This window comes from Lithobates pipiens, unplaced genomic scaffold (genome assembly GCF_037356315.1).
Source record: "Lithobates pipiens isolate NorthernLeopardFrog02 unplaced genomic scaffold, aLitPip1_a1.2 Scaffold_3, whole genome shotgun sequence".
Classification (NCBI taxonomy): Eukaryota; Metazoa; Chordata; class Amphibia; order Anura; family Ranidae; genus Lithobates; species Lithobates pipiens.
Genome location: NW_027507790.1, coordinates 14,812,457 through 14,838,593, shown reverse-complemented (window position 1 = coordinate 14,838,593; position 26,137 = coordinate 14,812,457). Strand labels below are relative to the sequence as shown.

At 44.1% G+C, this 26,137-nt stretch overlaps 2 protein-coding genes across 3 annotated transcripts in view; one reads left to right on the top strand and one right to left on the bottom strand.

The window, feature by feature from the left end:
* Positions 1 to 1,111: 1,111 nt before the first annotated feature.
* On the bottom strand, positions 1,112 to 19,933 carry UNG (uracil DNA glycosylase). The gene is made up of 7 exons (XM_077461309.1): positions 19,734 to 19,933; positions 18,989 to 19,198; positions 16,404 to 16,499; positions 15,650 to 15,747; positions 14,612 to 14,700; positions 12,504 to 12,682; positions 1,112 to 3,946 (listed from the first exon to the last, which is right to left on the bottom strand). Exons 1-7 carry the CDS (start codon positions 19,854 to 19,856, stop codon positions 3,806 to 3,808), a joined length of 936 nt encoding a protein of 311 aa, XP_077317435.1. The 5' UTR covers positions 19,857 to 19,933; the 3' UTR covers positions 1,112 to 3,805.
* The window catches only part of ALKBH2 (alkB homolog 2, alpha-ketoglutarate dependent dioxygenase), a 27,621-nt gene continuing 20,945 nt past the window's right edge, over positions 19,462 to 26,137 (top strand). Inside the window, exons 1-2 of one of the 2 annotated variants that reach the window (XM_077461306.1) lie at positions 19,462 to 19,586; positions 25,646 to 25,971. In XM_077461306.1, coding sequence (XP_077317432.1) covers positions 25,713 to 25,971 — 259 coding nt within the window. In that variant the 5' untranslated portion in view covers positions 19,462 to 19,586; positions 25,646 to 25,712. Of the gene's footprint in view, positions 19,594 to 25,645; positions 25,972 to 26,137 lie in introns of both variants that reach the window. The other variant, XM_077461307.1, reaches the window with a different exon arrangement.

The following is a 26,137-nucleotide window of genomic DNA, read 5'->3' as shown; positions in this document are numbered from 1 at the left end:
AGTAAAGGATTGTGCATGGTTTGCTGTGAACATATAATTAGTTGGAACTTTTTTCTGGATTGTTTCCCGATGATAGCAAAACAAAACCAAAAAACGTGTTGACCTCTGAGGACACTGACCTAATGGACATGTGCACAAGATATTTGTATCCAAGTGCATAACCCTCTACTCTATTCCAGGGTTGGGTAGCACTGTGTGTCACATTCAATGCTTTGGGGTATTGCTTTTCTGTGTTTAATGGATGGTCACGTTTTTAACCTGCTTTGTAATGAACTTTATGATTTTATAAATGTCTCCTCTTGTTGTGCTGATAAAGTCTGTCTATTTAATTGTTCCGTTTTGCCATTTTGAGGATGCAACACAGTGAAGGTTCTTTTGTTAAATTTTGTTTCAAAGATAACCATTTGCTTTGGACATTTTAAACATCTGTCACCCGTTTGAACACTTGAGCCCCTTTCACACAGCAAGCCTGCTCAGATCCGCCTGTCTGTTTTTCGGGCGGATCCGAGCAGCCCATCCATTGACTCCTATGGGGAGATGGATGTCGGCGGAGACGTGTCCGCTGGCAACCGTCTACCATCCGATCAGCTAAAATCAGATGCATGGCGATACGCTCACCATCCGTTTGGGCGGAACGGATATGCGGTTTTCATCCGATCCCTCCATAGGCATCAGCGGCACTGACTGAGCTGCCAGACTGCTGAGTGAATCAGCCTTGTGTGCATGAGGCCTTATTTGCACTATTATATGCACATGCGTTAATGGTTTATCAGTCATGCATTTTTTTTGACAAATTTCCTGCGATTGTTTTAGAGCCCATTAACAGCTACACATTCACATTTGATATGTTGACATTTGGTCAGCCAATTCGTTTCCCATCAGTTTTAAACAAATGTTCACATACCCAACTAATTTTTTTTCCCCCTAATGTACTGCAACATGGTGCATGCATTGTGCATTGGGGACCCATTACAATCAATGGGATGACCCACAAAACACACATACAACTTGTGTAACCAAAGCATGTGGATATGTTCCATTGTGATGCCAGCCTAAAGATTAGTTCACATGAAAATCTGAGTTCTGTTTAAAAATAAATCTCTTCACAAAATGTTTTAATAATTGTGTTTATTACAAAACTAAAAATACAAAATTGAAATACATTTAGTGCCTTTCGAAAGTTAGCTTATTTAGTCACACTACTATTTTAGCTTGTATAACACAAGAAAAAAATACAAACATTTCCACATTTACAATACACGTACAAACATTTTTGGCATTTTAAAGTATAAAAGAAAAGACCACTTAAGTCACTCAAGTCTATAAAATGGGAAATACCACCTCAAACATCTAGGCTTAACGTTTTAGTTACAAAACAATTGCTATAGTCATAGTTTCTGCCAGCTGATTTATAGTGTTTCCATCACACTCACCTTTTTCTGAGGATTCACCAACTAAAAAGCCTTTTCCAAGTTACTTTTTGGTCCTATAACCTACACATCTCCATCCAAAAGGCTACTCCCCCCTACATATGGGGCAATATGGGTGGGTTCGCCACAGATTGCAAATATTGGTTCAACTAGGGTTCCAGGTGTACTACGAAGGGCCTTCTTTTATGGGATGTGGATTTAAGAGGTTTATCTACCAGTTTTGAAGGAAACGTGCTTAAATACGTGTTACTCCTGCAGACATTAGCTACTTTAAACTTATTAAAATAGTAGCGGCTTGATTGTTGTACTGCTCATCTGCATTTAGTAACGGCCCACAAGTATACAGAACAGATGCTCTGACTTCACTTGCTACATGTTCCAGATCAGCAATTGAGTATATAGACTATACACAGCCAGGTTACTAGTATTTACAAAAAATATTTATTTAATAGAAGGATATAAGAATAGTCTATGTAGTCTCACACTATATGTGCAAAAAGTAGCAGTAGATGGAGGTAATATTAGTTCCAGACTGTTGTAAGGAGTTTATTAAGGAAATTAGTATGGCAAATCACAAAAAGCACATAACATTGCCAGTACTGATTGTTAAAGTGAGTCTTTAATGTGCCCCCCCCCCCCCCCCAAAAAAAAAAGAAATTCTGCTGAGGTTTATCCTGTGTCTGGATCACTGTGCCCAACTGTAAAAATCACACTTTTGTTCATACTGGAGAATACAGCTTGTGCTGTACTTCCACAGCCCCTGCTAGAGTAGTTTATAGACCCACCCCTTCTCCCCCTGGTCCAGTCACAGAACGCCTTGTTTTTGTGAACCATTTCCAAAATACAAGATGTTCTGTGAACAGAGAAGGGAAGAGGGGGTGCATATAGAAAGACACTAGCATGACCACAGCTCTCATTGCTGCAGTGGGGCAGGAGTACAGCAAAAACTGCATTGTCTGGCATAAACAAAAAGTATGTAAAAAGCAGCTATCCGTACCTGGCTAAACTTCAGTACTACAACATATATGGAGAAAAGGCCCTCTGCCTGCAGTTCACAACACAAACACCAACAGTTTAGGGACTCACAGAAGCCAGTAAATAAGGTGCATAGACTAGTGTTCTGCATTAAAGGCTCACTTCAACAGTAAACGCCCAATGTTCTGGCAGCATTTTAACGTATTTTCTGGAGGCTCAAAACCACAAAAGCCAGTTTTTGTATGCACACACAGTGTGGTTCCTAGGAGACCAGTGATAGAGCTTGCTCCATTCTCCACTTTTTTTTTTGTTTATTTAAAAGAAAAGCTCAATTGGTGAGGAAAAAGGAATACATTTTCGGATTCCTGCTATGGCTGGCAGCAGATAGCTCTGAATACCAGCAACAACTTGCCACTCATAGCCACAGCAAGAATCAGAAGATTCCTGCTGCTATAATTCGCACTGGCCTAAATCACCATGTGAATGTAGCCTTAATCAGCTAAATTACAGTCCAGATGCATTAAAATAAAAAGATGTGCAAAAGGTTGGTTGGTTTTCTTTACAAAGCAGCCACAGCCTGAAATTCCTGCCCACTGACAGCATACTGCAGAGAAGGATGCTTGCTCTTTATATGGAAGCATTGGTTTCTCTGCAGAGGTACACAATGATCCCTGCTTATTCAGACTTAGAATAGGGGCTGCTCTCCAAAAATGTAAAACGAATAATAGATGACAGAAAGAAAAAAAAAAAATTCAACAAAAAGAACCAAAAATTAAAGTGTGTAGTTCAGGCACAATGGAGTCAATATAAAAAGGAGTAGGCTACATTACAGAAATTAAAAACCGCAGTACAGAGTGGCATCCACGTGCCCTGAAGGGGGAGAAAGGACATACAAATCACAAGATAAAATAAAAAGGCGAGCATGAGCTTTCACTCAGGAGACATGCCATACCTCTGCAGACAGATCACTGATTTCAGACAGGGATTTCTTCTCAGCAGCCTGATAGTAGAGGTCAAGCTTTTCTGCTCCGGCTGCGGTTGTTTTCTAAATAAAACTTTAAGACTTGTATTTTGATATAGATCATATTTTGTAGGTACAGTTGTGATGCCTGTAGAACAAGACTCCTCTAGAACATAGAAGAATGCCAACAACAAACTTTACCATTTACATACCTTTACATAAGGTGTGGCAGTTATGGGTCACCTTTTTTCCAGCTAAGGAAATGGAATACTGTATCCTTATTAACAGGAACTCAAAATATTTTTGGAAATATGCAACATATAGTAAAGCTTAAACCAAACCCGATACATTAGCAAGTAGCAGCAGTGTTTATCACATTGCTAATGATATCGAGACTAATGCCTGTGTGATATGGTCTAACACTAGAATATTAATATTATCATAGATCCTTCCAGTCAATCGTTTTTTTACCCACACTCTGGAGGTAAGCATTTGTTTTAGAGAAGTGACGACAACCAAAGTATCCACGGTGTGCTGACAGAGGAGATGGATGGACCGTTTGCAACACAAGATGGCGCTTCTGTAAAACAAAAATCTGTTATCTTTATAAAAGGGAATGAGCTTATATTCTCATTAGTATTTTATAAATGTTCATTCATCTTACAACCTCATTTCCAAAAAAAAAAAAAAAGTGAAAATGTGTAAAATCTACATAAAAAACAGAATGTAATGATTTGCAAATCTCAGAAACCCATATTTATTAACAATAGAACATGTGTCGAATGTTTAAACTGAGAAAACTTACCATTTTATGAATAAAATAAAAGGTAATTTTGAAATTGATGGCAGCATCAGGTCTCAAAAAAGTTGGGACAGGGCCATATTTACCACAGTGTAGCATCCCCTCTTAACACTCTGGAAAGGAATGTTGTCCCACTCTAGCCTGATAAAGGAGTCTAACTGCTCAACAGTTCTGGGTCTTTCTTGTTGTATTTTTCATATCAAGATGCACCAAATATTTGAAATTAGTGAAAGGTCTGGACTGCAGGCAGGTCAGTTAAACACCCAAACTCTTCTACTACCAAGCCATGTTGTTGTCATAGATGCAGTATAGCATTGTCCTGCTAAAATATGCAAGGCCTTCCCTGAAAAAGAGGTCTGGATGGGAGCATATGCTGCTCTCAGGGCTGGTGCTACCACTAAGCAGACTAGGCAGCCGCCTAGGGTGCACTGCCACCTAAGGCACAGCCACGGCACCTGGGAGGAAGAATTTTGGGGAAGCATCCAGCAAAACGAACAAGCCAGTGATAGAAGGAAAACGACAAGACAAGCTGGCCGGTCCTGGTGGCAGGGATGGATGACAGCAGTGGCATAGTAGAGATCTTCCATCAGCGGAGGGCTGGAGGAGCAATCGGCAATCGTGAAGCGGGTCTGTGCTGTGTAAATTTCAACACACACAGGGACAAGAGAGTAACGCGGGTGGAGGCATGGGCACTTACTGTGTGTTCTATGAACGATGAGATCGGATCCACAGGACTTCCACACACCAGCCCACTCCCCCCTACCTGTCAGCTATGCCAACCTGGACATCACTACTATCCCAGTACACCACACCTCCACTACAAGGGGGGGTGCCATTGGAAGGCTCCACAAAAATCTCCACCTCCCCCGTATAGCGGTCGGCGGCAAAAATCCTTGCACCAGCCCTGGCTGCTCTAAAACCTGGATATAGTTTTCTGCACTGATGGTGCCTTTCCAGATGTGCAAGCTGCCCATTCCATACGCACGAATGCATCCTCAAGCGTCAGATGCAGGCTTTTACCCTATCCTTTTTAGTCTGGAGGACATGGTGCCTATAGTTGACAAATACAATGAGATCATTTTGATTCATCTGACCGTAAAAACAATTTTCCACTTTGCAACAGACCATTTTAAATGAAGCTTTGGCCCAGAGAAGACAGCATTTCTGGATCAGATATGGCAAATTCCTTACACGATAGAGCTTTAACTTACATTTTTGGATGGCATGGCAAATTGTGTTCACAGGCAGTGATTTTTGAAAGTATTACCAAGCCCATGCAGCGATATTTATCACAGAACCATGTCTGTTTTTAATTCAGTGCCAGACTTTGCGTTTTTTTGCCTTGTCCCTTGCATACAGAGATTTCTCCAGATTTGTGGAATCTTGATAAAATTTATGTTGGGTGATATACTTAGTCTTTGTAATTTTATGTTCAGGAACAAAATTCTGAAGTTGTTAGACAAAATTTTAGATGCATTTTTTCACAGATTGGTGACCTCTGCCCATCTTTACTTCTGAGACATTCTGACTCTTTAAAATGCCCTTTTTTACACCCAGTCATTTTACCGACCTTTGCCAATTAACCTAAATTAGTTGCAAAATGTTCTGAGCACTTCCTGGTTAGTAACACTTAAGCCGTGTACACACGGGCGGACTGTATGGCCTACTTAGTCCGTCATACAATCCGACGGACAGTCCGTCATACTTTCGAATGAACGGACTTGACCACACACACCACTTTTTGAGCGTACTAAGTCCGCCATACTATCCGCCCTACTTTTGAAATGAACGCACTCGCCCACACACGCGGAGGAAAGTCCGCTCATTTCGAGCGCGTCTCCAGGTAGGCGGGGCCCGCGAAGGAGACGTCGCTGACCCCGCCGCCTGGTATGGACTTAAAGGGGAACCCCAACGCCGAAAAAAAATCGGCGTGGGGGTCCCCCCCAAGTCCACAACAGACCCTTGTCCGAGCACGCTACCCGGCCGGCCAGGAAAGGGGGGCGAGCGAGCGCCCCCCCCCCCCTCCTAAACCATACCAGGCCACGTGCCCTCAACATGGGGGGGTGCCTTGGGGAAGGGGGGCCGCGCGGCCCCCCCACCCCAAAGCACCTTGTCCCCATGTTGATGAGGACAAGGGCCTCTTCCCGACAACCCTGGCCGTTGGTTGTCGGGGTCTGCGGGCGGGGGGCTTATCGGAATCCGGGAGCCCCCTTTAATAAGGGGGCCCCCGGATACTGGCCCCCCCACCCTATGTGAATGAGTATGGGGTACAATGTGCCCCTACCCATTCACCTGTAAAATAAAAGTACAAAAAAAAAAAAAAACACAACACACGAGATAAAATACTTTATTGCACAGCTCCGGGGGTCTTCTCGCCGGACTCCTCCGCTATCTTCTTGTAGCTCTTTTGCTAGCGGAGGAGTCCGGCTTTCTTCCTCGCCGCCGGCCTCTTCTCCCGACTTCGGGGGTCTTGTCCCCCTCTTCGGTTCTTCTGCCGGGCCACCGCGCCTTCTCCAGGAGATGTTGCCTCGACGATCTCTCCGGCCGGAATGCCAGGGACGCACTGCGCGGCCACTTATATAGGGGGGGAGGATGAGGAGGAGGAGGAGGACGAGGAGGCCACCGCCTGTAAAAGAGCTATAAGAAGGCGCGGTGGCCCGGCAGAAGAACCGAAGAGGGGGACAAGACCCCCGAAGTCGGGAGAAGAGGCCGGCGGCGAGGAAGAAAGCCGGACTCCTCCGCTAGCAAAAGAGCTACAAGAAGATAGCGGAGGAGTCCGGCGAGAAGACCCCCGAAGACGGAAGACCCCCGGAGTTGTGCAATAAAGTATTTTATCTCGTGTGTTGTGTTTTTTTTTGTACTTTTATTTTACAGGTGAATGGGTAGGGGCACATTGTACCCCATACTCATTCACATAGGGTGGGGGGGCCAGTATCCGGGGGCCCCCTTATTAAAGGGGGCTCCCGGATTCCGATAAGCCCCCCGCCCGCAGACCCCGACACCCAACGGCCAGGGTTGTCGGGAAGAGGCCCTTGTCCTCATCAACATGGGGACAAGGCACCCCCCCCATGTTGAGAGCATGCGACCTGGTACGGCTCAGGAGGGGGGGCGCTCGCTCGCCCCCCTTTCCTGGCCGGTCGGGTAGCGTGCTCGGACAAGGGTCTGTTGTGGACTTGGGGGGGACCCCCACGCCGATTTTTTTCGGCGTTGGGGTTCCCCTTTAAGTCCATACCAGGCGGCGGGGCCAGCGATGTCTCCTTCGCGGGCCCCGCCTACCTGGATACCCGCTCGAAATGAGCGGACTTTTCTCCGGGCGGGAAAAGTCCGCTCATTTCAAAAGTACGGCGGACTGGCATACACACGGGCGGATTGTCCGCCGAAATGCGAGTACGACGGACAGTATTTCGAAAAATCCGAAATACTTAGTACGCCGGACTGCACGCTGAAAAAGTCCGCTGAAGCCCACACACGAGCGGACTGTCCGCTGAAATGTGTTTCGGCGGACTAAGTAGGCCATACAGTCCGCCCGTGTGTACGCGGCATTACTTTGCCAGCTTTTTGTTGCCCTGTCCCAACTTTAGATGTGTTGCTGCCATCAGTTTAAGAATTACCTTATTTTTTTTCTCCTTAAAATGATGCACAGTCTCAGTTTAAATATTTTATTACTTATTGCTTATATAGCGCCATCAATTTCCACAGCCCTTTACATATATATTGTACTTTCAGATCAGTCCCTGCCCTCTAGGAGCTTACAATCTAAGGTCCCTAAATCACATTCATGCACATACTAGGGCGTTGACATTATCCAATTAACCTACCAGCATGTCTTGAGTGTGGGAGAAAATCGGAGTACCCCGAGGAAACCCACGCAGGCACACAGAGAACATGCAAACTCCAGGCAGGCATCATCATGGCTGGGATTTGAACAATCAACCCTAGTGCTGATAGGCAGAAGTGCTAACCACTTTGCCACTGTGCAATTTTCTATTGTGAATAAAATATGAGTTCTTGAGATTTGCAAATTGGTGCATTCTGTTTTTATGTAGATTTTACACAACATGCCATTTTTTTGGAATTGGGGTTGCAATTGAAAAAGGGATTGAGAAGTCTGGTTACGTCAGTATAGCTATAGGACAATATTAACTGCTATAATAAATGTCTCACACATGCTTTGTGTACATGTGTATTTCAAGTACAAACATTTTCTCAAACAGTCTTTATGCATATTTTCAAGGATATACATATCCGCTGTTAAAATAATAGTTTTACCATACTGTGGCTGTATAGAGCATGCCCCGCTGCAAGATTAGCATGTAAACGTTGGTGTACATTAGGACTTAAATATATATTTTAGTCAAAGAGCTATCTATGTGAGCAGGTTACAGCAGAAAAGGTGTTCCTAAACCGCTCTGAAAACTCACTATTGCATCGTCCTTTATACAATTTGCCTCCCACTAGATACAAGTTTACACAGATTAATTAAATAAAATGCCACTGGTACTTTCCTCTCCCCAAGGTACAGTGGTAAGCTGTGAATCCAACTTATCGGTCCAGGCGTGAGAGTATGTAGATATATTATTTGCTTTATTATAGGATCTTTCAATTTTGCAGATAAATCTTTAGTGTACTTTGCCATTTTACCTGATATGAGAGGAAGTTCACCCTCTGCATGTTAACCACTTTCAGACCGGACCATTTTGCTGGTAAATGACCAGAGGTCTTTTTACACTTTGGCACTGCGCTGCTTTAACTGGTAATTGCGCGGTCATGCAATGTTGTACCCAAACAAAATTTGCGTCCTTTTCTTCCCACAAATAGAGCTTTCTTTTGATGGTATTTGATTGCCTCTGCGATTTTTATTTTTTGCGATATAAACGTAAAAAGACCGCAAATTTTGAAAAAAAATGATATTTTCTACTTTTTGTTATTAGAAAAATCCAATAAACTCAATTTTAGTCATACATTTAGGCCAAAATGTATTCAGCCACATGTCTTTGGTAAAAAAAAAGTCAATAATTGTATATTTATTGGTTTGCGCAAAAGTTGTCACATCTACAAACTAAGGTACGTTTTCTGGAATTTACGCAGCTTTTAGTTTACGACTGCCTATCTCATTTCTTGAGGTGCTAAAATGACAGGGCAGTACAAAACCCCCCCAAATGACCCCATTTTGGAAAGTAGACCCCCTAAGGAAATTGATAAGAGGCATGTTGAGCCCATTGAATATTTTATTTTTTTGCCTCAAGCGATTGAATAATGACAAAAAAAAAATTTTTTTTTTTTTTTTTCACAAAGTTGTCACTAAATGATATATTGCTCATGCATGCCATGGGCATATGTGAAATGACACCCCAAAATAAATTCTGCTGCTTCTCCTGAGTACGGGGATACCACATATGTGGGACTTTTTGGGAGCCTAGCCGCGTACGGGGCCCCGAAAACCAAGCACCGCCTTCAGGCTTTCTAAGGGCGTAATTTTTTGAGTTCACTTCTCACTACCTATTACAGTTTTGAAGGCCATAAAATGCCAAGATGGCACAAAACCCCCACAAATGACCCCATTTTAGAAAGTAGACACCCCAAGCTATTTGCTGAGAGGCATGTTGAGTCCATGGAATATTTTATATTTTGCCACAAGTTGCGGGAAAATTACAAACTTTTTTTTTTTTCACAAAGTTGTCACTAAATGATATATTGCTCACGCATGCCATGGGCATATGTGAAATGACACCCCAAAATAAATTCTGCTGCTTCTCCTGAGTACGGGGATACCACATATGTGGGACTTTTTGGGAGCCTAGCCGCGTACGGGGCCCCAAAAACCAAGCACCGCCTTCAGGCTTTCTAAGGGCGTTACAGTTTTGAAGGCCATAAAATGCCAAGATGGCACAAACCCCCCCCCCCAAATGACCCCATTTTAGAAAGTAGACACCCCTAAATTTAGGGGTACACTAGTGAGACTAGGTAATAAATGGCGGGTGCCCTGAAACTATAAAAAAATAACTAACCAACCAGCGTCACCTGTAACAGTTATATGGTGATCACTGGTGAAAGGGTTAACTAGGGGGCAATCAGGGGGCTTTATGCGGTAGTATATGGGGGTCCCTGGCGCTATAAAAAGCTGCGGCGAACCTAAATACCTACCTGCCTAACTAGCGTCACCTGTGACACTAATACAGCGATCAGAAAAACGATCGCTTATTAGGCTGGGTTCACACTGGAGCGATGCGGGAACGCCACGAATGCGCGGCGGGTTCCCGCATCGCATGCCTCCCGGCGGCAGTTCACACTGCCCTATGCGAACTGCTGGGAGTGTCAGTGAAATGTTAATGACACCCCCAGATCAGTTCGCATATCGCAGTGCGATCTGCAAACTTGGATCGCATGGTGTGAACACCCATGCGATCCGATTCTGCTGCGGACCAAAAAAAGGGTCCCGTGCGAGTTTGCGGCGGGTGCGGCGGGTGCGACACGAATTCAGCCATACTATCTGTATAGCTGAACTCGAATCGCACAGAGATCGGATGTGATTTGCACTGCAGTGCGGTGCGAATCACATCCGTTCTCATAAACCGCTGCAATGTGAACCCAGCCTTAGTGACACTGGCGACGGGGGGTGATCACGGGGTTAAACCTTTATTGGGGGGGTTAGGGGGGTACCTTAGAACTAAAGGGGGCTAACCCTAACTGCCCTAACAGTTATTAGTCACAAATGACACCTGCCGGGTGATCAGGGGGTTAAACCTTTATTAGGTAATAAATGGCGGGTGCCCTGAAACTATAAAAAAATAACTAACCAACCAGCGTCACCTGTAACAGTTATATGGTGATCACTGGTGAAAGGGTTAACTAGGGGGCAATCAGGGGGCTTTATGCGGTAGTATATGGGGGTCCCTAGCGCTATAAAAAGCTGCGGCGAACCTAAATACCTACCTGCCTAACTAGCGTCACCTGTGACACTAATACGGCGATCAGAAAAATGATCGCTTATTAGGCTGGGTTCACACTGGAGCGATGCGGAAACGCCGCGAATCCGCGGCGGGTTCCCGCATCGCATGCCTCCCGGCGGCAGTTCACACTGCCCTATGCGAACTGCTGGGAGTGTCAGTGAAATGTTACTGACACCCCCAGATCAGTTCGCATATCGCAGTGCGATCTGCAAACTCGGATCGCATGGTGTGAACACCCATGCGATCCGATTCTGCTGCGGGCCAAAAAAAGGGTCCCGTGCGAATTTGCGGCGGGTGCGGCGGGTGCGGCGGGTGCGGCGAATGGCTGAACTCGAATCGCACAGAGATCGGATGTGATTTGCACTGCAGTGCGGTGCGAATCACATTCGTTCTCATAAACCGCTGCAATGTGAACCCAGCCTTAGTGACACTGGCGACGGGGGGTGATCACGGGGTTAAACCTTTATTGGGGGGGTTAGGGGGGTACATTAGAACTAAAGGGGGCTAACCCTAACTGCCCTAACAGTTATTACAGTCACAAATGACACCAATGCAAAAAAAAAAAAAAAAAAAAAAAAAAATGACATTGGTGTCACTGTGACTGGGGGGGCAGGGGTAATTGGGGGGGTGATCGGGGGGTAAAGGGGGGGTGTGAGTGTGCCTGGCATGTTCTACTGTGTGTGGGATGTGTTGGTGCAACTCACTGATCCGCTCTCCTCCGTGTCGGAACGAAAAATACCGACACGGAGGAGAGAATACATCACTTCCTCTCCTGTGTTTACATTACAGGAGAGGAAGTGATGTCACCGGGGATTTCCATTCGTCGGGAGCGATCGCGAGGGGGTGGCCATGAATGAATGGCCGTCCCCTCGTCCGGGATCGCTCCCGAACGAAAACCGACCGCCGCAGGCACCGGGCGGGGGCCCGATCGGGCCCCCGACCCGCGGGAGGCAAATCACGTACATGTACGTGCTTATGCCTGCCCGTGCCATTCTGCCGACGTACATCGGCGTGAGGCGGTCGGCAAGTGGTTAATCAAGTTGAAAACAGCAAAGAAATCCTAATACTGTCCCAAATGCATCCCAGCAAATTTGAATGCTGTCCAAGTTACTCTTCCTGTGCTATCAGCCTTTGAAGTTGCCAGCAACACTAAGCCCTAAGCCCAACACTTGTGCCCAGCAACACTAAGCCCCCATGGTGTCACTCACCATTCCCTCCCACTAGGATTTCTTTGTGGTTTCTAGCACAATTAAGATGCACAGAATGAACTTTTTCTTTAAAGATTCTAACCACTGCAATATATCAAAACTTGTTGAATGTCCAGCCTTTTTCATATTTAAATTCAAAACCATCCGAAATATGCTACTTGCTTCACGGACACTTACTCTGTCAATACCGATTCCTTTCTTCTGGGCATAAGCTCCCCAAAGCATGAAGACCAAGCCACTAAGGTTCTTGTTCAGCCAAGAAACCACTGAGTCTGTAAACTGCTCCCAGCCTCTGTCTTTATGTGAATTAGCATTGTGCGCTTTCACAGTCAGCACAGCATTTAAAAGGAGAACTCCTGACATAAAAAAAAAAAAAAAAAAAAAAAAAAAAAAATGTAATACCGTAAGTTACAATTTTACATATTTAATGCAATGAGGCAGAATCTGGTGCAGCTGTGAGTAGTAACCAGTCAGCTTCTAGGTTTTGTTGTCAAAGCTAAATTCAACAAACTGAATTAAGAAGCCAATTTGATTACTATGCACAGCTACACCAGCTTCTGTGTGAGCCATTTTTAGCTGTGCCCTGCCCCCCAGCTCCTCCCTTCTGCCATTTCAGCTTTCCTGGATTAAAACGGATGCGTTTGCTTACCTGCCCCTTGCCGTATCTCCTCGCTCTTGTCCCGGGAGCAAAGTATGTGGGTAGGGGGGAGGGTAAGCAAACCCTACAAAGCCCCAATCTGACAGCCAGTGGTGTTACTGATACCTCGGTCCTATGACCCTGCTGCAGCAACTGACATCTCTCTTGCTGGCTGCCTCTTAAAAGTCAAACCTGGGGTAAGCCTTTCTCTAAGCTCCTCCTCAACTCAGACATGTGAGGGGAGGCTTGGGAAGATATACATCCCATGGCCATTGGCTGATACCTAGACACACTTCTGTCTTCTTCAATGTGACAGAGAAGCTGTTTGTTTAGCCATTTTACTGAAATGAAATCAGTTTGGCATCTTCAATCCTTTATAGATAGTCAAATTGAAGACTCATTTCCAACCTGCGAGGACTGTTTTGCCTAAGGAAATTCTCACTTTCTGTTCTTTGTATGTGTGCTAGATCAAAGATCTAGATGTGCAAATGGTATACTATTTTGTATATGTTGACGAGTGCACAGTAGCAAATTATGCTGCTGTGTACAGTGAAATAGCTCTGATAGTTATTTTAGATTTCTGCAAATGAAAAATAAAAACATTTGAATCATTGTCAGCATTATAAACACTACATACACACAATTCCTATGATAATAAGGCAATACATATGTGCAATCACAATGTGACAACTGGACTTAAATATATATATTACTTCTAAGCCCCGAAACATTTGGCTGCTCAATGACCAGGCCATTTTTTGAGATACGGCACCGCGTTGCTTTACTTGACAATTGCATGGTCCTGCCATGCTGTACCCAAACAAAATTTACGTCCTTTTTTTAACCACAAATATCACTTTCTTTTGGTGGAATCTGGTCACCTCAGGTTTTTATTTTTTGCGCTATAAACAAAAGAAGAGTGACAATTAAAAAAAAATAAAAAAATTATATTATTTTTAATGATATATTTGATAGCTTTTACTTTTTGCTATAATAAGTATCCCACTTTTTTTTTTTTTTTTAAACAATTTTTTTCCCCAGTTTAGGCCAAATGTGTATTCGTCTAAAAAGTAAAATCACAATAAGCGTATATTGATGGGTTTGTGCAAGTTGTCTACAAAACAGGGGATGGATTTATGTTATTTTTAGTAGTACTGCGATATTGCAGCGGACAAATTGGACACTTGACACATTGTTGGGACCACTGACAATTATACAGTGATCAGTGCTTTAAAAAAAATGCACTGATTACTGTATAAATATCACTGGCAGGGAAGGGGTTAATTGTGTTCTCAAGGTGTGTTCTAACTGTGCGAGTGAGGGAGATTGTGTGTTCATACTAATTATGAACACTGGTCTGTCTCTACTCCCCTGAAAGAACCCAGGATTTGTGTGTTTACACAGACACAGATCTCACTTCTCACTCTGTCACGAGCATTCACGGGTGCCCATCTGTCATCGCACCCGTCGAGGCACTCGCATCAGCTCTGGGCACGCACTTACCCCTAGTGGCCAAAAGGCAAAGCGACTTAAGGTAACGTTATTTCGCCCAGCCGTTCCATTCTGCCACAGTAAAACTGCGGCGGCTGGTCGGAAAGTAGTCTTATGTAATGGATAACTATCAAAACTAAACTTTAGTCGTCTTTACCTTGTTTGGCCCACCCAGATAGATCACCATGTCCAGGGTGCTCAAAACCGTCAATATCGACTTGAAGCTCCTTGTACATGTTTTCCAAACTAAAAAGAAAACATATTAAGTTTAACTGTATATTACACCTAGGAAAAAAAGCTGATTCTAAACACGCCTGCCTGCAACGAAGACTTCACAAAATGCAACAAGCTGCCAAAAGAGATCAGAGATGCAAACTTGCACAGGAAAAAATTGCAAAAAGATTTCCGGTTTCAAAAATGAATCTAGGTCAAGTTCTGGTGGGAATGGAAAGAATATGTAACATTTTGCAGTACTGCTGGCATACTAAATAAACCCAAGTGTGAACTACTGTTACAACTCTCAACCTCTGGACCACAGCCTCACTCATCTCAGGCCTCGAGCTAGCTGAAAATTCCCCAACTTCCCACAGTGCCTCCACACTCCCATAGTGCCCAGAAGTGCCCCTCATGATTCCCCAGGACCCTCAGTCCCCACAGTGCTTGCTAACCTCCCACTGTAGCCCTTGCTGCAGAGGCTCCACTCCCGCGTACTGCCTCCAGTAGTGTCCCATATGCCCTCCAACCTCCTAGAGCCCCTTAACCCTCAGGAAAGATAGCTGCACAAATTGAGCTTTTTTTATTTGATAGTCGTTTAGAACATCAGTTTGAACGAAGTGTTCAGAGGTAAAACCATTCTAGAGATCCTATCTATATCCCTGTTGTGTAGCTATCCCCTCACTTCTTGTCCCCATTATAAATGTAGCTGGGTACGCTATAAAGCAAAAAACCTTGACAGATGGAAACCTTTCCCCACTATAATTAAAAGAAAACCCTGCACAATACACATCATTGCTGGTTTTCCTTCTTATCCTGGTGACACAAAAAGTACTAAGGAGAACAGATAGCAATGAAAACCTGATCTAACTTCTGCAGACTAGCCAAGAAAAAAAAAATATATATATATAATATGGATCCACTACATTGGTTTGAACCACAAATGCAGGGCAGACACTCGTATAAAACTAAATCTGGAAACCTTGGTGGAGGGGGTACAGGCTTCTGAACGCTAAAGCACAATCCATGAGCCTGGTTGGGTCCATGGTAAGGATCCTGTCCCAAAATGACAACCTTCACCTAGAGGAAAAAAAAAAAGAAAAAAAAAAAAAAAAGAATTGTTAACAGTATGTGATAGGCATTCAAAAAACCATTAATATACGAGTTAATGTAGGAGTCCAGGTTACAACTAAGGATAGAACTGCTCCCACCTTGCTTCTAACACTTATACTAACTACCCTTAGTTAGGAAGCTACTTTCACTTACCCATGCGCATCGGGCAGCTGACAACTGCGAATCGGGCAGCTGACAACGTGTGCCCCATAGTAAGCCTATGGGGCATTCCACCTGTTGTCAGTGCTCTCTCCTCTTCCCTGAAGGTGACCGCTGGGAAGATCACATTTCATGCATTTTTTATGCAATCTGTTAAATTCCCCCTGATATGTTTGGGCTTATTCTGACTGATTTGCATGTGCTGCCCAGAAAAGAGTAAATGGGCATGTATGGGTGGTGACAGATGTGGGGATCAACACAAAAGGATACAATTACTACTGGCAAGTTTGTGAAAACTACAGGTGTGGAAAGCTCAATCAATTTTCTCAAAGAAATACAGCAGCTAGATTGTGCAATTGCCAGTTAAAGTAGTGTGGTGCCGAACAGAAAAAATGGCCTGACCATGAAGGGGGTAAAACCTTCCAGAGCTGAAATGGTTAATTTGGCTCACAATATATACTTACATCTCTAATGTCACACATCTGAGTCCAGGTAAAGACTTGGTGCGGAGGGGGATACACGGTGTATCGCTTACGTTCTCCTGAGATAAAATTTGTCAACTAAAAAAGAAGAAAGGGTATTATATTAAATATATTGCATGTACAGCTCCTAACAAACAACTAGAAGTAGTTTGCAAATAGAATAATTCCATAGTTTTTTTAGCTTCCATGTAAGAGGGAACAATAAAGGCAAGTTACTTCCACTTTAAGGAGCTGTACATCATTGGTAATGGCACTATGTGGTTTGCATGTGCATCTCTTTAAGAGATGTTACAGCCAAATCATAATTCGCTATAAAAAGGGACAACCATGTGAATTTAATAAGACATGTACTTTTCTGGTGGTAGTTTTCTTTGGAACTACCTGCACCCAATTCAGGCAAGCATTTGTGCCAGTTTCAATAACAAAAGAACAGTGAAATTTTAAAATTTAAATTCCAAAGGTCTTACTACTGCAACATTAAGAGCCTGTCACTAAGGCAGCAACAGATTCTTAAAGAACTACTGCCAATTCGTAAATTAGGAAACTGGTGATAATTAAGACCAGCTCTGACCTGATGTATAGAGGCATGCTAGTACTCAGAGTGGAGCACGTAGGACATGTATGTTACATAGTTGGTGAGGTTGAAAAAAAAGACAAGTCCATAAAGTCCATAAAGTCCAACGTGTGTGTGTGTGTGTATGTGTATTACATTGTATATCCTTGTATGTTGTGGTCGGTCAGGTGCTTATCTAATAGTTTTTGAAATTATCAATACTCCCTGCTGAAACCACTGCCTGTGGAAGAGAATTGCACACCCTTACCTCTCTTATAGTAAAGAACGCTCTACACAGTTTAAGGTTAAACTGCTTCTCTTCTAATTTTAGTGAATCGCTGTGTCTTTTTAAATCCCCATTCGTGGAAAAGTTCTCTCTCTATTGTGTGGTCACCAGTATGGTATTTGTACATTGAAATTATATCCCCTCTCAAGCGTCTTCGCTAGAGAGAATAAGTTCAATGCTCGTAACCTTTCCTCCTAACTAAGGCCCTCCAGTACCCTTATTAGCTTTGTTGCCCTTCTCTAGACTCTTTCGTCCCAGCACATCTGTCCTGAAGACTGGTGCTCAGAACTGGATAGCATACTACAGATACGGCTGGACCAGAGTCTTGTAGAGCGGGAGAATTATTGTTTCATCTCTGGAGTTAATCCCCTTTTTAATGCATGCCAATTATCTGTTGGCTTTGCTTGCAGCAGCTTGGCATTGCATGCCGCTGCTGAGCCCATGATCCACTAGGACCCCCAGGTCCTTTTCCATCCTAGATTCCCCCCCAGAGGTTCTCCCCCTATTGAGTAGATTGCATCATTTTACGTTTTTCTACTTTGAACCTCATTTGCCATGTAGTTGCCCACATTAATTTGTTCAGATCTTGAAAGGTTTCCACATCCTGCTGAGAATTTATTGCCCAGCTTAGCATTGTCCGCAAATACTGAGATTGAGCTATTTATCCCATCCTCCAGGTTATAAATAAAATTAAATAGGATTGGTCCCAGGAAAGAACCCTGGGGGATCCCGCTTTCCATGCCGGACCATTCTGAGTGCTCCCCATATATAAACTACCCTCTGAACTCGCCCCTGTAGCCAGTTTTCAATCCATGTACTCATCCTTTGGGCATGCTAACAAGCCTTAGTTTGTATAGTAAAAAAGTTTATGGGGAACTGTATCAAATGGCTTTGCAAAATCCAGATACACAGTGTCTACGGGCCTTCCTTTATCTAGATGGCAGCTCACCTCCTCATAGAAGGTTAATAGAATGGTTTGGCAAGTAGGATTCTTCATGAATCCATGCCGATCACTGCTAATGATACAGTTTTCACTACTAAAATCTTGTATATAGCCCCTTATCACCCCCTCCAAGTGCTTGCATACTATTGATGTTAGGCTAACTGGTCTGTAATTCCCAGGAATGTATCTTGGCCCTTTTTTAAATAATTGGTGCTACATTGGCTTTTCACAAATCTGCTGGTACCATTCCAGTGAGACTGTTTGTAAAAATTAGGAACAATGGTCTGGCAATTACTTGACTGAATTAACCACGTCAATACCAGGCACTTTCCACCATTCTTGCCCAAGCCAATTTTCAATGCTGTCACTTTTTAAATGACAATTGTGTGGTCATGCTACACTGTACCGAAACATTTTTTGGGGAATTTTGTTCCCACAAATCAATCTTTTTGGTGGCATTTGATCACCTCTGCATTTTTTTTTTTGATAAACAAAAAGATACCGAAAACTCTCAAAAAAAATTAAAAAATTGTTATAAAATTTTGTAAAGAAGTACGTTTTCTTCTTCACTAATGGGCACTCATAGGTGGCACTGACTTGCATCCCTAGTGGTACAGGGTGGCATACCTGGTGGTCATCTATGATCAGCATGCCTGGAGGTCATGGTGGCCATCCACAGGGGGCTGCGCCTGATAATCAGCACAGAGCTCTCCTCCCCCCATCAGGGGAGCCGTTGACCAGCTCTCCTCTACTCACTTCTGTCAGATGCGAGTGACGACTTTTACCTTTATAAAGTAAGGTTTGGAGAACTCTAAAAGCAGCTCTTGCTTCCAGCTCTCCCCGAATCCTTCCGGCACATGGCGGGCTGCGAGTTTCTGGAGCGCGGCCGCTTTATTCTTCTGAATTCTGTCTAGCTGTTCAGGGCTCAAGGGAGGAGAGGTTACTTTTGGCTGGTTTTCCTCATCTTCTTGCCTTGTCTTTTTAACAGGAGTGGTCTGAGGAGAATAATCAGAAAACGGTTGAGCAATGCAGAACTTGAATTTATACAGATGATGTCTGACTCCCCTAGAACCACATAAAATCATCGTGCTTAAATCAAATGTAGCTTTAACAGGATTCATACAACTCAGCTGCCTACACTGCTATCTCATGTTAGCATTAGTAGACGTAACTCAGACTGTAGCAAGCTACGCCCCCCTACGTCACGTGGTCTCTCAGTTCCGGGTCTCAGAGTTACATGCTGGATTTTCGCGCTAAACAAGATCTGCACTGGCCTCGCCCCTCTCAGACTCCTGCATCCCAATTGGCTGCTTAGCCACTGGAACGAGGCGTGAGGCGCACAGAAGACCTGTGAGGAGAGCACGCTGAGGTCTTCCAGTAGTAGTAAGAGGTCTAATTCTCTACATTCAACCTAACTACTATTATGAGGCATACCGCTTCCTCTCCTCATACAGCTCCTACGTATACTATGAACGTCTGTGTGGGGTCTAGTCACCCCTGCAAAGCAGGACGTAGTCTACAGTACCATACCTCGCCGCTCTGTAGTTCTTTGATGTCTACCCGGTCAGCATCCTCTCCTGGCCAGGCCTCGGAGGAAGAGCGCTTCTTAGACACCGGGGTGAAGAAGGAGTTGATGGTTTTCTGCCCGGGCATTGCCGCTCCTGCCGGGATTCGGTGTGCTCCTCGCAGGCTCGGGGATTTGGCGCCAAAATTCGCTGCCTCTGACCTGCCTTCTAAGAGGAGGATCCGCCTGGACGGGTTACCATAGTTACCGCCTAATCTAACCTTCCCCAGTCGCTGACAGACAGCACTGTGCAATCCTAAGAGGGGGGAGACCCAAAGTGAGTGGACCATGGAACCTGGGACACAGCTCTCTGGATTTAAAGTATTGCCCATGGCAACAGCTTTTATCTTTGGTAGCAATAAGGTTACCTGTACTGCTCCAGTTTATGTAAGGGCATTGAAGGGAAGTGTACTGCGCTAGGGGCTTGTTCACACAGGCGCTGAGCCCTGTCTTTTTTTTTTTGCTAGGTCTGCATCCACTTTGGAGCTGCACATGACAGTGCCTATGTTGGGATCCATACACCCACTCCACACACGTCACATTTTGTGTCCATGCAGCCACCGCATCCGCTTCTATAGGCTGCCTGCTCACAGATCCAAGATGGAAGCACATGTGTCTGCCAGTGGCTCTGCATACAAGTTGGGATTGGTCCCTTTTTTTGCACTTGGAATATACTTATCTGATTTAATCACTTGCCTGCTGGGCACTTTTACCCCCTTTCTGCCCAGGCCAATTTTCAACGCTCTCACACTTTGAATGATAATTGCATGGCAATGCAACATTGTACTTATTACGTTTTTTTTGGGGTTTTTTTTTTTTTTTTTACACAAATAGACCTTTCTTTTGGTGGCATTTAATCACCACTGGGTTTCCTATATTTTGCTACAAAAACAAAAATAACTTTTTTAAAAAATTTTTTTGGAAACGGGTATTTTTTCTCCTTTGCTGATGAGATGGCACCAATGAGCACTGGTTGGCAGCACTGGTGGTACTGCACTGATAATCCATGCCCTGATTATCAGTGCCAATATCCCTTTAACTTAAAGCGGAGTTCCACCCATTTAAAAGTCAGCAGCTACAAAAAGTGTAGCTGCTGGCTTTTAATAATCAGACACTCACCTGTCCCACAGTCCAGCGATGGGTGAGAACAAAGCCCTGGTCCTCTCTGAGGTGCCGACATTCTAACTGGGGGCACCCAGCTGTGGCTTCACAGCCGGGCGCGCACTGTGTATACTTGAGCCGCCCTGCATGCTGTGACTGGTTGGGCAATTTTTCTGGGACCTGTGACAAGTCCCAGAAGACTGCAGGGAGGATGGGAGAGGTGAACTTCCTTATGACACTGCAGAGACCACACAAGAAGTGGGAGTTGGGTGCCCATAAAAACGGTATCCGCTCCCCCCCAAAAAAATAATAATTTAAACATGTCAGCTGTCAGTGCGAGGAAAGAAAAGCAGATAGCCAGCTTAAGTTTTCATCCTTTGATCGACTGTCATTGGCTGACAGCAGATCACGTGGTAAAGGGCCACTGTGATTCACCTTTTACCTCAATCTGTGATCAGCTGAGTCTGAAGGGGTCTGTGATCTCAAAGCGTGCAGGCAGTGTGATCACGGAAGATGTCCATGGACGCCCTCCTGGAAAACTAAGCCCGCACTGTAGCCGTCTTTTGGCTATATTTTGGGCAGGAAGTAGTTAATGACCAACTCCAGGCAAAAAAAAATAAAAATCATCCCTTGCAGTGGGGCTGTGCTCACATTGCAAGGGTCAATTGCTCATTTATGCTCAGGAGAACAGTAACAGATTTGCCCTGAGTTAGGCTTTAAAGCAGGGATCTGCAATTAGCAGACCTCCAGCTGTTGCAAAACTACAGGTCCCATCATGCCTCTGCCTTTGGGTGTCATGCTTGTGGCTGTCAGTCTTGCTATGCCTCATGGGATTTGTAGTTCTGCAACAGCTGGAGGTCCACTAATTGTATATCCCTGCTTTAAAGAATAAGTTCCCCTTTCTGAAAGTGTTACATGTTTCACCAATATTTAGACCCCCTCCTCAGACCCCATTCCCCTGCCTCCTTGTGGCTGTGAGTCTGGGATTTTTTCCCTGCTCTCGCTGTCACAATTCAAAGAGTGAGCCATGCAGGGTGGGCCTAGTCATTGATTCAGCTAAATGCATATAAATTAGAGCATGGATACCAAATCCTTAAACATTTTGTTATTTTCACATTAGAATGTGGTTTACAAGCAAGCATATAAAATATAACCGGACCCAATTTTCACCTCGCTGTGAAGCATTAGCCCTTGTACACACGGTCGGACATTCCGACAACCAAATCCGTCGGATTTTGTCCAACGGATCTTGTCCGAAACTGTTGCATACACACGGTCGGACAAAGTTGTCGGAAAATCCGATCTTTCAGAACGTGATGACGTAATTTCGTTACGATGGGACTACGTTCAGGCTAGTAGCCAATAGCTTTGATGTTGGAATTTGATCTGAGCATGCGTGGCACTTTGTCCGATCGGAATTCTCTACACATGATCAGAGTATGTCTGATCGGAGCAGTTTGTCGGAAAATATTTCCAGCAAGTTGGAAAATTTGGTCCGACGGATATTCAGACGGATAAATAGTCCGATGCATACCACACACAGTCGGAATATATCCGACAAAACGCTCCGATCGGACACATTCCGACAGAATCTCCGACCGTGTGTACAAGGGCATACTGCGTGGAACTTCTTTCCAGCCAAATTTGCCAAAAAGGCTGTTGCCCCCCCCATACTTTTAACTTAAGAAACAAGTGTCAGAAAACGATTTAGACTTTAAGTGGTTAAATTTCCTGCATTTACATGTTAAAAACTTGGCAGACTGCCTGGATTTTTTTCTTTACACACAGAAGTTTCCCTTTGATCTAATAAGGAAGAATTAGTTACAATGTTTCATGTTAAAAACTTGGGAGACCGCCCGGATGTTTTCTTTTGACAGCTGAGTGAGCAGATAAGTCTGTCCACTATTTATATGAAAGAATCGGCAGGGGGTTGAATTGAGATCATGATTTTTTAACGATTAATTAATTGTGCAGCTCTACTCTCAATGTTGCCTTACCAGTAACATTGTTTCCACAAATCTTCAAGGACATTGTCTATATTCCCACCCAGGGTTTAGTCTGTTTGGAGTGTGTTTTGGGGGATTTTTATAGGGTTTCCCTTTGCACATTGGTGGTCATTCTTTCTTTTTTTCTTTTTTTTTATTCTTTATTTTCAAAAGTACAAGATGAAACAGCAAATATATACACGTACAGGGATCACATTAGCCAAACATATGTGATAGGTACATTGCAACTGATAGGCATACACTTATCTCTGAGTACAAGGAACCAATTAGATTTTGCGTATGTGATAAGTACAAAATAACTGGACACTACTGTCCTCTCTATGTAACGACCTTTGCATATACCCCCTAACGTGCAATCTGGTTGGGTAGTCTTGTAGTTGAGAAGCCCGCTGTGTCTCGTGAAAGGAAAATTTATTTTTCATTGAACAAAGTGTATTAAGGGTATTACTCGTGGGTCAAGAACCCTGCAGAATAATTGGAAAAAAACATTCAGCTGAATGATAGAATAGTAGTGAGAAAGACTGGTTGGAAGAAGACGCAAGGGAAAGAGGAAAGTAAGAGAGAGAAAAAAAAAGGGGGGGTGGGGGAAGGTGGGTCACCATAAGTAGGAGGGTACTCCTCCTCTCCCCCCGGCATCACAGCAGTCAACCCAGGAATCTCCGGTCACCTGGCACTCAGACCGTCAATCTAGCATAGTATTCCGAATTGTAGAATTCGAGCCAATAGAACCACCTCTTACGGAACTCTTCGCCGAGTCCCCTGTCTGATGCAATCGGGTCCTCCATTTTGTTGATCTCAGCCACTTTCCTCAACCAAACCGCCACCCCCGGAGGCTCCCTCCGCTTCCAAAACAGTGGTATGCAACTCTTTGCGACCGTGACCAGTAGGGGCAGGATTGATTTCCTATACGCTCTACATAAAAGGTCGTGATGATGTAGTAGAAAGAACTGGGGGGTCCTGGGCAACTCCCGATCCGTGAACCTTTGCATGATACGATGAACCTCTGTCCAGAAGGGGGTCAGACTCCTGCACGACCAAAATATGTGCAGGAGGGTGCCCACCTCCTCTCCACATCTCCAGCATAAGTCAGAGCTCTGGGGGAACGTCCTGTGTAGCCGAACTGGGGTGTAGTACCACTGCGATAAAACTTTGAACCCTGTCTCATGTTGGTTGGCGCTCACTGAGGCTTTGTACAGGAAGAGAATAACTCTCCACCTGTCTATTGGAAAATTGTACTCCCAGGTCACGTTCCCACTTGGCAATGTAGGGAGGTCTGTATCCCCTTGGGGGTGTGACAAGGATTTGATATGCTATTGAAATTGTGTGTCGTACTGGTTCCCCTTCCTGGCAGAGGAGCTCAAATGGTGTCAGGTCCTTCGCGAAGGGCTCCGGGGAAGACTGTGCTTTAATAAAATGGGCTAGTTAGAGTTTTTGCCAAAAGGAGAGATGTGCTAGGAGCTGATCTTCCATGATGGTTTTCCCAGGACATCCATTGTCCCCCTCTGACGAAATGGCAGAGTTGGCTTCTTTCACTGCCTTTAAGTTCTTGGAATCTGGGGTCACGGAGCCCCAGGAGAAATCCGGATTTCCAATTACAGGGGTCAGCGGCGAGGTAGCATTCTTTCTTTTTTGATGACTGAGGTCAAGGGGGTGAGAGAAGTCTTTTAACTGCTTTTGGTATCATATTTTTTGTAAAGGTCCATGCACATGGGGTTTCTACAGGCTTTTGTGGTCAGGAAAGATGTTGGCATTCTCGTGTGCGCAGTACTCCTCCCTGGTGCTCACTCTGGAACATTGGCGCCAGGCGCACAATTTAAACTGCATTGTGTCAGTGCCATTTGGTCTCATCTGCACATCTGTTCCTGCATCTGATCCTGTTACTGACTTTGCTGAACCTGACTCTGCCTAAACGCTGCCCACACTGACCCCTGGCTTGCCTTTGGACTATTCTTATATTCTGCCTTATCGCCTGGATCTTACCAACCCTGGCTAGCCACCTGACTATTCCGCTGCCTGCCATCTGTGTCTTGATCTGCTTGAACATTGCCAACCTGGACTATATGACCTTGTCTTGGCCTGCATCTGCACCCACTGATCCATGCCTGCTTCCGGCCTGGTCCCTCCACCTGTGTGCTTCTCACCAGTCTCCTCTGCACGTTACAATGCACTTATGCATCTGCTAGCAGAAGACTTTACGGGCACTCGTGTTACTCTGCACTTTGGCAATCCCCTGTTGCCTTACCAGGACTTCTGAGCCAGAGCTGTAAGAGTCCTATCTCTACATTTTAGGCTCCATCTCCAGGTACGTTACATTTTTGTTTGCCTGTCGAAGCAGCTCAATTTTATCCTGTGTGTTCATGCGCATAGGATGTTTAGATGCAGAAAAAAAATCCTTATGGCTTGCTTTTTTGAGATGAGTTTTCTCATGCAGAAAAATGCTAAACGCCTGTACGAAAATGCCTTATATGAGTGTTCAAATTCTGCTAAAAGAACTGGTGTTTTTTGTTTTGTTTTGTTTTTTTAGCCCAATGTGCATAGACCTTTAAAAGGTGGAGCCGCTCGCCTCTCAGGTAGTTGTCCTGGATGATTCCCAGTAACACAGTTCCAGTAAACCATGTTTTTTGACTATCTGTCAATCTTTATTAATTTTATAAACCCAATGTAAAGAATTTCTATATGGCAAAATTATTATTTTTCCTCTGTGTAGTATAAGATTATTTCCTTTTGTATTTATAAACAGTGATTTATCAGATTTTCGTTTTTTATTTTAGGCCTATCTAAACTGAAACACAAAATGCCGTTGTTCTTTTAAGTGGATGCTTTGTGACTTTTTTTTTTATGGATAAATTCGTAGTTAAAAAATATCCATCTTCTAGAAAAAGGGATCATATGGAAGAATCTTCAGATCCTGGTTCTTCTGAGAAAGGCCTGGTAAAGAAGAATAAAAATGAAGTGTCTGATTCTTTACTGGAGCAATGCTATGTTTGGAAAAGGATAAGAGCAGCTAACCTGAGCTGTGATTATACTATTTTCTTCACTAAGATGGAAGCAAATGAGATCTTTCAGCAGCTGGAACAAGAAATAGTATATTTTTCAGGTACGTACTTACAGTGAATATTTCTATGGGCACATCTAAAACCAAACTTGTGAATGTGTAAAATGCATTCTTTGTAAAGATTTAAAATATACTTCGTTGTTACACCTCTACTTGGTTTGGGAAGGCTTTGTTTTCCATTTTGTATTCAGAACTGAGTGTTACAAGG

Bases quoted from the DNA above. Each gene is read 5' to 3' on its own strand.
- UNG (XM_077461309.1), bottom strand. From the start codon at position 19,856: ATGCCCGGGCAGAAAACCATCAACTCCTTCTTCACCCCGGTGTCTAAG. The intron at 19,199-19,733 runs GTATGGTACTGT...TATTCTCCTCAG, and splicing joins AAGAACTACAGAGCGGCGAG to ACCACTCCTGTTAAAAAGAC. The intron at 15,748-16,403 runs GTAAGTATATAT...TTTTTCCTCTAG, and splicing joins AGATGTGTGACATTAGAGAT to GTGAAGGTTGTCATTTTGGG.